General features: G+C 39.3%; 1 protein-coding gene across 1 annotated transcript; it reads right to left on the minus strand.

The window, feature by feature from the left end:
* Window positions 1-640: 640 nt before the first annotated feature.
* LOC131793662 (forkhead box protein O3-like) lies at window positions 641-3,758 on the minus strand. The gene is made up of 2 exons (XM_059111109.2): window positions 3,294-3,758; window positions 641-3,134 (listed from the first exon to the last, which is right to left on the minus strand). Exons 1-2 carry the CDS (start codon window positions 3,609-3,611, stop codon window positions 1,779-1,781), a joined length of 1,674 nt encoding a protein of 557 aa, XP_058967092.1. The 5' UTR covers window positions 3,612-3,758; the 3' UTR covers window positions 641-1,778.
* Between the last annotated feature and the right edge of the window lie 7,331 nt (window positions 3,759-11,089).

Consider the following 11,089-nt stretch of genomic DNA (forward strand, 5'->3'; position numbering starts at 1 on the left):
CATTTCATTTTCTCCTCATTAGAATTTTCATCACAAAACATTCTGGAAGCGCGCGGGAGTCATTCCATAAGCGCTGAAGCATACTACTTGGTTTACAACGCGCGACGAATTTAGCGTAAAATGAGAAGAATTTAAATCCACTCTGGCCGGCTCAAGTGCCCGGTGGTATTCACTAGAATCATGTGCCATGCCGGCAGTCACGAGACAATCAAAAATGACGACCTTCTGTTTCTTTTGAATTCTAGCAGCTGATTCAGTGTTTCCTAAGGGTTCGCCAAATAATTGCTGGCTGGGAATAAATGGCTGCATATAACAAAAGCATCTTTGTATTGGCTCCGGCTGTAACAATTGAACCTGTCTGCTCTGCGGGTATCACGCTACAAAACAATAGCTGGAACCTCTTAATAATCGCCTGTATATTTGCATATATCACTCCAGCGAAGGCTGTATAAGCACATGGAAATGATGTGCTTCTTCAAGAATTCAACTAGCCCTACTGAACCACAGCATGAATTAAAATAAAGTTCACTTGCTCTCATGTCACTGCAGTCCATTAATATACCTGCAGACTTGATGCACTCCTAAGATTTTGTGGTAAATTTTTCATCCCCAGTTGTTAAGTAATTAATAACTGAATCACTTGCCAACAGAAAATAATTTATTATCTCCAATACCATAAATATAGGCATGTCGCATTGATATATAATTTTTTTGTGACTCAGTGCACGTCATGACCAAGTTTAACATACTATAAAGGAGAAACCTTGGTCACCTCCTCCAATCGATATTCACAATATTACAAAGCAACTACTTTTCATTTATTTGACTGATACAATTCAATTCATTTAACAGCTACATAAGTTTCTGTATTATTTTATATCAAATTATTCCCACACAAAAAACAGTGGTCACCTCAAACACTTGTGTGCCAGACTTCAAGCACAGAATGCAGCAAACATAGAGCAACGAGTCTAGCAAGATTGAGCAAAACTAACAAAACAGTCATACTCTCTCTAAAAATAATATCTCATACTGACCTAAACTGTACAAGTACAAATTCAATTTATGCAAGAATTGTGCAACAAATGAAAACATAGCAAACATGGAGCATGTTGCAACTGTACTTAAAACATCTCAATTCCTATCTACTATGCTAAAGAGATGCAGCATCAACTTGGAAAAGAGACTGATGTAAGGCCCTTACAGTAAATTAGTGTCAGCTTCACTACATCTTGGAAATAAAAGCAGGCAACAGAATATTGCTCTAAACCAAAAGTTGCTGCACTGTCAAGACATGGCAAGAAACTGATGGGCAATTTGAGAGGAAAAAAAGCCAAATATTTGCAATGTACCATACTGTGACCAAAACATCAAATAGTATTAATAACCTTGCTAAACAATGTGATATAATGTGAGATATACTGGATGTAAACATGAAGGTTTATTCCGGTGCAGATGTACAGGAACTCGTTCACAGCCGTACAAATGCAAAACGTAATCAGGAAGAATTTAACCCCAGGAGGAAAAATTCCACATATCTTTTGTAAAGTTCTAATACAACCTTACCCATCTTAACTTACTATAGGTTAAATACAAACTTCTTCCCTTCAGTCATCATTCTGGCTCCCCAGACACGACTTTTCTGAAGTTACTTGACCCTACAGAGACCCTTTATGTACAAGTTTCTCAACTAACCCACCAGAAGAAGTAAAAACATAGGCTCAATCTGTTATAAAAAAAAAATATTGCGCCTATAAACCATAAATTAAATGTCTGAATTAGTAGAGACCACTACGCAACTCTCCTACATTAGGCAGCTGGTTGATAAATTGCTCCAAGTTGATATCAAAGCCTCCATCTCCCATATTTAGTTCATCATATATAATGCTCTCTATGTCACAGTCAAGATCGCCATGAAAGGCATCCAGTTCTAAATCACTTGGGAACTTTTCATTCATAAATTCCAGTTGATTATTATTTGTCATTCTAACATCTCTAGTGAATGGATGTCCTTGCATAGAATGAAGTCCATTTTCCATGATGAGTGAACCTGCCCCGACATGCTGAATGAAGGGATCGGTGTAACTGTTAAAGGTCTGATGGTTCTGAGGTATGCTATTAACGCCACACTGGTTTCCATTAACATAACTTGGCTGAAAGTTCTGAAACATATTCTCCGGTGCATGCTGCACTTCCATCTCTTGATCGCGACAGAAAATGTCGTTCACTCGAGCTGGTGTAGTGTTCTGCCGCTCAGGTGGACTTTGATAGTTGCGTCGCTGAAAGCGAGGCTGTAGGGGTTGCGAGTATACACGCCGATCTCGGAAGGTCGGTTGTGAAGGTGGAATATTCTGAGGGGAGTGTATTTCTGGGCTGAGAGACTGCTGAGGGTGTTGAATGGGTTGTAAATATCCACTTCTATTATAACTAGTGTCAAAACTGTTCGAAATGCTGGAATTCATACCGTTTGATGCAGTGATAGCGAGCTCATTATGTGGCGGTTCTGACGGAAGTAACGATGGTTGTACTTGTGTTAAAGTCTGTTTTAATCTATTTTCCGCTGCTAACGAGTTCAAACTCATAGAGTCAGCCATTTGTGTAAGTTCCTCAGCAGCTGGATTCGGGGGGCTGGAGATGTTGAAATTACCCGGAGGTAAATGCTGATCTTCGACGGATAGTTCAAGTTCATCCACATGAGCCGGTATGGGAGACAAACGACCACCAAGACTGCTAACTGTCGAAGCATTCGATGATGTTCGCGGCCGAGCAAAGCTTTCGCTAAGAGGGAAAGGTAACGGCGACTCGGACTCTGGGATTGTGAGCAACGAGTCAGAACTAGAACTGTTAGTCGGCGAGACATTCCCCGGAGAGTTTGCTCTACCGTCACGCGCGCGATTCACCGACAGTCGAGGACTTGAAGGAGACTCGCCGTCTTCTTCTTTAATTTTCTCCTTTTTCGTTCGCCCTCGCTTTCTCTCTGATTTAGGGGCCGAATCAAGAGAGCCTGAACGCCTACGACTCGTTTTGCCTCCTTTCGCATCGGGGTTAAGCATCCACCAGGAGCTCTTGCCATTGCCCTCGTTTTGTACTCTAACAAACTTGCTATGCAAGGACAAATTGTGTCGAATTGAATTCTGCAACAAAATGACAGGCACACAGACTTAATAACATTAGAATTTGTCGACAGAAAAATGCAGCGAAAGTGAAATTTCAGAGCCACTCAGCTGTAAAAGAAGTCAAATCATCTGATTGTTCGAATGTACAAGGAAATACGGAATGTATAATAAGCTTACCTTCCAACCAGCCGAACTGTTGCTGTCTCCCTTGTCCCTGAAATAGGGAACTGTGTTCACCATCCAGTCGTAAATCTGTGAAAGTGTCAACCGCTGCTCTGAGGAGCTCTGAATCGCTTGGGTTATCAAGTCTGCATACGACAAGTTTCCCCAGGCATTTTTTCGCGAACTTTTCTTCGGTCCGTCGTTGAGTTGTTTCAAGCTCGGCTGATCGACTTCTCGTTCAGATTTTGTGAATTCTGAAGGGTCCGGGAGGGGCCAAGTATTCGAGCGAGGACGGTTGTCTCGCCTTTCCTCTAGATTTGCCGTCTCATCCATTTAATCGTCGTAACAGAAACAAACGAAGCTACGCTCTAGGTACCCGCAACAACCAACCATGAACTCAAAACAGTGAATGTGCTCGGCGATTTGGGAAAAGCAATTTTCTTCAAACACGCCGCGAGTTCGCTATATCGGAAATTGATTCCTACGTGACGTCAGTGGTGTTGTCATTGGTGATAACATTACGAGCCATGATTGGCTTATTACTAAACTTGACTGACGGCGGGACCGCCCTTTGTCGTGAACCAATGGAAGGAAATCTGTTCCCGGGAAAATTAACCAATAAGCAGTGGGTATATTTTTTAGTGAATACGTTTCTGCTCGCCCACGCTCCCAATGATTATATTGTAATTTTTGCCAGCGAACTGGAAACTCGCTGATATAGAATATAGGGTAACCTCACGCGACGTTGTCAATCCGCAATTTGCCACTATTGTCGATTCAAAACAACAATCCTTGTCATCGTAAATGAGTTTAAAGTGCCTCGGTTGAATGTTTGACATTCTCAATTGTCGTAAAGACAGACAGGGTGCCTTGTACGTCATCAGAAAGTATCGGATTTCCTGACTCAGACACTCAAGCAACCGGAAGTCAATATTATAATGCGGTTTGCACTCTGTCGTTCTGCGGCAGAGAGTGAATTACATGCTAATAGATTTGTGAAGTACGTAGAATGGCCTTCTAGAACAATTAACTTGCATCTCCCATTGTCTTCAACATGTGCATTTTTGTGTTTATATTGTGTTTCAATGGAATTAAAATTTTCACTTTGAGGTCCTTTGTTTTATGGCAGGTCTCGAATTTTACCCGCTTAGCTTAATTTTTTCTCATTTAGGCGTATTGTACCAGGAATTCGACAAAAGACTGGCTACAGTTTTAATACTCGGTCAACAAGAGAAATCAATAATTTAAATTGTAGACTTCGTTGCGAAGCCCTATATTGCGCGAATGATGGCTAATCTCCGGTTGGTCGTTTGGGTTGTACTTAGATAGAAATAAAACCACTTGATCACAAATCGTTGACATTCACCTTGGAGGAAAAAAATCCGTCAAACCTAACTAGAAAATCACGGCAGTTGTGGTTTTTTGGATTGGTCATACCCTAAAGCAGCCGAGCCATATGGTCTGAAGAAATGTCCCTTCTCTGATTTTTGAGAGATTAACAAATGAGCCGGTAAGAGCCTAACAGCACCTCCTCCCTCTTGTGTGTTCAAGATTTCTTGTAATCCTGAGGATCTCTAACTTCTAAACGGGTAAGTTGCGCCAGTGGGTCTCCTCAACAGAAAATGTTTGCTAAGAAAAAGTACATCCTGAATTTAAACCTTTGAAATTTCAAGGCTCTTTGCTGATCGGGATAATCAACAAATTGTAGTATTGTGTGTCATTGAATCAAGGCCCAATATTTGTAAGTGTAGCTTTTTTCGACAGTTTACTCAGTTTTTCATCTATGGCCAGTTTCCTCGCTATTAAAAAATCATCGAATCGATCGACTATTTGAATTGACTTTGTTCTGGGTAGTCAGCCGTTTTCAATTTTTCTTTTAACCCCGAAAGGATCAAGTCGAGGCCTTGATCACTGAACCTTGGAACACTATAAAACCGGAAAAAGTGGAACGAAACCCCTTAATACTCAAAGTGTTCAACTTTGTTCGCTTAACAAGTTCAATTCCTCTACAAACCACAGACGACCTTGGCCACCGAAATTGTTACTCTACACAGTTCAGGTCGATGATCACAGAATTCCAATGATGCTACAATTTTCACGACTTACGGAAATAAACATAGCAAGAAAGCAAATATCTCGGGAAATATTAGTGGAATATTATATACATACGATACAGTTTCTTCGCTCGTTATAAGATTTGCAAGAATTTACTACCGCTGTGAAAAGTGTAGCCCCTCAGATACAGTTTCAAACGCTTTCTAGATCATTCAAAGTGAGATGACTATCGTCTTAGACGTGACTTTTATTACGTAATAAAATTTTGATAGTAAACACTCAAACATTGTAGAGGAATTTGTGGAAGAAGACAGTTGAAAATTGTTGATCATCGTCACACCTTCTGCTAATCACAGATGTCTCCAGGATGACTGAAATATTTTCAAGATCGAGCTTTTTTGGTCTTTTTATTGCCGGGCGTGATGGTAATTTCTCTGCGGTCCGGCTAAAATAGCTCCTAAATTTCGCAACCCGAGAAGCAATGCAAAACAATAAAATTTATATTTTGACTTTAAAAAGTCGTAAGAATACCTTAAGGTGTATGTTGTGATCAATAAATAGGTATAATTGAAAAACACGCTTCTAATAACAGTATTACGTAATGATTTTAATAGAGCCATTTTAGCGTTGGTATTTAAAAATTGAAATTTAGGTCGGATCACTTTATTTCATATCCTGATGATCACTTAAAATCAGGCACTCGGCAGCGTCAATTCACAAAAGTTGAGTGCAATACTCTTAAATTGCAGTGATCACTGGCGTTGGCAACATATTTCATGATTCAGTGTTGCATTTCGATGCCGACCTTATCAGCTGTGAAGGAAAAGCTCATTTATTACGTCTCATTAATCGGAAAAAATACCAACAACTGTCAACGAGATAATAAAGGACGAAGGATTAATGTAAATAATGCAACAGGGGAAAAAACGGAAGCTGGACCTGATATTGCAACATTCTTTCACCTATCTCGGTCGGGTAATTAAAGATAGTGTTATAATTTCTCAGCCGAGAATAATATCTTCTTTTGAATTGTTTATTTATAACAAAGGCTCGATTTCTTCTCCTTAAAGAAAAATCTTTACATTTTACATCCGTATTTGAGTAGTTTTCTTTTGGATATCCTCTTCAACCGCTGAGATTGGGAGGAGCACATTGTCACCCACGCACCCACGCATTGCGTGGGACACCCTCGTGCTAAGCAGCTCAATTTACTACGTGACTGGCTTGAGGCATCTAATTTTACAACGGAAACAATGTTATCAAAACATCTTGTCTTCGTTTTGATTAGAAAGAATCTTTGCTAAAACCTTTCAAATCATCCAAAAACGCCGCTATTAATAATATTAGGGTAAAAATTTTAAATCTCAGTCGGTTGAAAATTGGTGCGTCATCCTCGAAAGCAATGCCATTCAATCAGTACCAGTGGACTGGACTAACGACGTCTGCGGACCATCGGATCAGTGTAGTCTGGAAACCTGCAGGGGGGTCTTTTTTAGACTTAAAGTATGTGTTCAAATAATCTTTTATACTCGACCAAGCTAACTGATATTAGTTACCACGCAAATCAAGTCGATTTTGGAAAAGAAAAAGAATTACCAAACACAGCATAGTAGTATTTGCTTCGAGCATGTCAACAAGGAAGATCACACGCAAAATTCCACATTGAGATGATCAAGGTCGAAATTATTTAGAAAACGCTTCAGACAGTAAGAATTTCAAGTCGTCAATCCAACATATCAGGATAGACTCTGTTTAAGTAACCACAGACTCTATATAGTTAACAAGTATTAACAAGGCGGCTTGCTCATCATCTTAAAGTGATCTTATCGTTTTTGCAGTTCTGTGTACCTTGGGATAACAACTGTTCCTTGTTTATAAATAATTACCTAAAGTACAAATGTTAAGTGTTGAACGGGTGGAACTTGTGTATAACAGGAGAGAGGTTGCGCATCCAGTTTTTGTATCAAAAATTCGATTTTTCACATGTTTAAGCAAAACTATTTGACAACAGCTTTATCACCCATTTGTAGCCCCTAGAGATTCAGGTGTGGTATTGTCACATCTGTTTTCAGACTCGCATCGGCTCAGAATATCGCATACTGTACTCAGAAAGTGAAATATAAGTATTTTATTTACACCTCTCTTACTAGTATGACGCAAAGTGAAGGTCACGACCAGCACGGGTGGAAACAAGGCTGTAAATTTTACTTTAGAAGAGAAACATTCTCAGTGGCCCAGTCGCAAAGGCATTTGATAATTTGACATGCAACATCTGTTTCGATGTCACATTTTACGACCCACAGTTTTCCTTAGAGATGAATTTCATTCTCTACCACTAAGGCAGTTAGCGCAATTTCCATGCGGTGAATTCTGAATTGGCTACAAAGCCCATCTCAGGAAAAAAAAAAAAGGGGAGGTCTCCGAACGAATCGATTTTTTTCTCACACAATATTAGCAATTAAGTTACAAACATTCGATTAAAATTGAAGTCCAATACAAAAGCGGTGTCTTTTGCCGCTCTTATCGTAAAGAATTTTACGACAAAAAATGAAGGGTCCTCAATTAAATTAGATTCATTAGTGGAAGGGGAAATTGAGTTGTATACAGAAAGGGTAGGCGGCTAGCACATGACGAAGCTTGAAGATTTATTAACTTCCTGGTTTGCGTTTTGTGGGTGTAAGATCTAAGTTGTACGCAGAAGGACGCACTCTAGCAGTCAATATTCCTGGGTCCTCGTTGGTAGTTGTTCCGTGTCCAATCTGTAGTTTCCTCTGCGGTTAAAATGGTTGCTGAACTCGGCTTGAGTCCTGAAAGTTCATTAAATCCATTTGAATAAGTCCGTTAGCGGTTTTTTTCTATTTTTATATTAGAAAAGGGCAAAAAGAATCGCCACATACTTAAAGTTTATCTTATCTCATATTTATCTCATTTGCAGAGTACGATGCACCAAATTAATTGGCTATAGAGCGGTATGAAAGAATTTAATTGCATGCTTGCATTTAAAATACTTTAAGCTTCACGACAGTGTTGGTTGCTTGCAACTATTACCGGAGTGCTAAACGATTTGAGTTATACCAGCTTTACGTGTTTTCAGCGAAATTAGCACAAGTGTCTTCTATTTAAGAAGAAAAAGAACGTCTTTGTTAGATAATTATTCAAAATTACCCATGCAGACGAGCACCGAAGCACGTACAGTTTTTTTTTCCTGTCATCCAGCCAAAAGAAGACTGAAGAAAATAAACAGGTTATTGCACGGAACAGGTGTGAAATACGACTTGATAGCTCGATCAAGCGGCGGTATAAGTCGAAATACCCTTTAATAGAGGTAGGGGACCTCGTGTCAGTGAACAAAGCGCGGTTAATAAAACAGATTTGGATGAATGTTTGTGGAATTTCAACAATTAAAAACAAGCTTATTGAACCATTTTGAGCGGCAGATCTGATTTCGGTTTCCGTCCTCAAATACAAGTTTGTTTACCCACAAGTAAAACCAATCAGTAGCTTTAAACTGCGTTTGACACTCACTTAGTCATATTCAACAGTGCTATATAACGATAAATATCGAACTATTTTAAACAACAGAATGAGCGATATAACGATATAACAGTGTCCTCTATTTGAGATTCGAATCGTTGCGTTAGGTTAGATGGCTGGTAAAATTTTGTTTACAACTTTCCAAAAAAAAAAAGATGTTTGTGACTGTTTTGTAGACGAGATGTCAACAGCGAGGACCATGGATGGGAAACAAAAAGGAAATTTGGCTCAAGGTTTCCTAGCAGGACGAGAAATAACGCCCCTCTTTTTGCTTTCCCTGAATAAAAGAGGATTGACAGATTACAATTTGGAAGCAAAATTGTTTAAAAGTAGCCTTTTCGCCGAAGAAATTTTTTACTTACTTAAAATAGGGAAATATGCGAAAAAAATTTCCTACATTTTCATGAAATTAGGGAAATAAAGATGACAAATAATGCTGGCACTCATCTTAGATAGACGACGGCATGCAGTTTGAAAACAATTTGGGTTACAGCTCAAACCGCGCGTTCTCAATTATCTCTTTGTTGATAAATGCCCACTTATAGTGTAATTAGCCCCTGAATCACCAAACGTCTTTTCTTCCACACTGTGGTTTCCGTTTAAAGTGATATGCCCTTAGGATTAAAAGTAAAGCTGAAAGAAAGAGAGGGAAAAATGGCATGCAAATTGACAACACGCTTGGAAGACGCGGGTATGCTGGTAACTTCGAAAAAACCGTAGTTCAGGCTTGTTTGCCTCACTCATAGAGAATGAATCAAACTGGTCGAAGAAAATTAGACCGTCAATATCATAATTTAAGATGATTGATCAGCGCTCAGGAACAAGATAATTAAAAGTAAACATCAGCCTCCTTTGTCTACAAGTTCATCGCTTCCCACGATACCCCCCAGACGGAATGTAGGATTTAAGGGATTTAAGGTGAAAGAACTTCCTTCCTGGCAAAGGCGAGACTGGTTACATTTGCTGAAAGAATGGGTTTTTTGCCGGAAAGTTTTAAGGCCAGATACATGAATAAAGAAGACATATCAAACCGCAACAAGAACGTGCTGTCTCCATTGATAACAGGTGGCATTTAGAGCAAGTACCTATGCATATTCTATTAACCTTGCATTTACTGCCGACAGAACGTGATGATCTGAACATGGACGCACACGCACAGCCAATAATTGTGCGTGATTCGTGTTTATCGTCACTGATATTTTAAAAGGGGTCATGTCACGCTAATTTAAAGGATTAAAACCCACACGAACGTCTCTTACCTAAAAATTCCGCAAGTGATCCTGTAAAGATCGTTCAAGAACTTGACAAAGGAGAAGAGGAAACAGAGTAATGCTGAAAATCAACGCTGGTACGGCGAAACTGACATGTTTGCTACAAACTACTTTGACTCCTAGAGGGCATCGTTCGTTCCCGCTCGAATTTTTAGACTCAAAATTGGATTAATTTTATCAATTACTGTAAATTAATGAGTTTAACAACGTGTTCCAAGTTTTCAGTGGATGAATTAGATAGATTTGGGTAAAAATCACCGGTTGAGAAATAGCGTGAGAATTCAAGCTATGCCGACTTTTTCATGTTTAGCGACAGCGTCTATGTCAGAAAGGTTAATCATTTGAACCAGACTAGACGTGACAAGATTTGGAATTCAGGAGTATCTTTTATCAGCAAACAGGAATGCACAGCACTGATTGCCGCGCAGATCACGCCATACCGGAATCAGGGATCTAATTGATCCTAAAGCTCCCTTGATGGGGGCAAGGTCACTAGGGTTGTGGAAAAAAGCACCAGAACAATGCAGAGTGCAAAATTGATCATAACCGCAATAATTCTAAATATAAAACAGGCGTGAAGAGCTTTAAAATAAAAAAAACTGATAAGATTCGGGGAATTTTATGAGGAAACAAAGTGGGAGATTAAACAGCAGGAATATCACGATACCACAAGATGTGTGTGTTTGTGTCGGTTACTTAGGGTCAGATAAATTATGCTCGAAAATTGGAGCAGCATGCTTATGAGCGTCACCTGAAAACATGGTATTTTGCCGAGAACAATGCTCAAGATGTGTCATTATGCTTGATTTATTGATTTAAAATAATAGCTTATAAGAGACCCTCAACCTCCCACCCCCCTCATTTCCTATCACCAAAATGTAAAATTGCTAAGAATAAAAGTCTCATTGAAGTTCAGAACATAACATTTTACAGGATCAAATTCCCAAAGTA

This window comes from Pocillopora verrucosa, chromosome 9, assembly GCF_036669915.1.
Source record: "Pocillopora verrucosa isolate sample1 chromosome 9, ASM3666991v2, whole genome shotgun sequence".
Classification (NCBI taxonomy): domain Eukaryota; kingdom Metazoa; phylum Cnidaria; class Anthozoa; order Scleractinia; family Pocilloporidae; genus Pocillopora; species Pocillopora verrucosa.

What these genes read in the sequence shown, in the direction of transcription:
- LOC131793662 (XM_059111109.2), bottom strand. Translation starts at nt 3,611, where the DNA reads ATGGATGAGACGGCAAATCTAGAGGAAAGGCGAGACAACCGTCCTCGC. An exon ending in ACAGTTCGGCTGGTTGGAAG is followed by an intron (nt 3,135 to 3,293) that starts GTAAGCTTATTA and finishes ATTTTGTTGCAG; the next exon opens with AATTCAATTCGACACAATTT.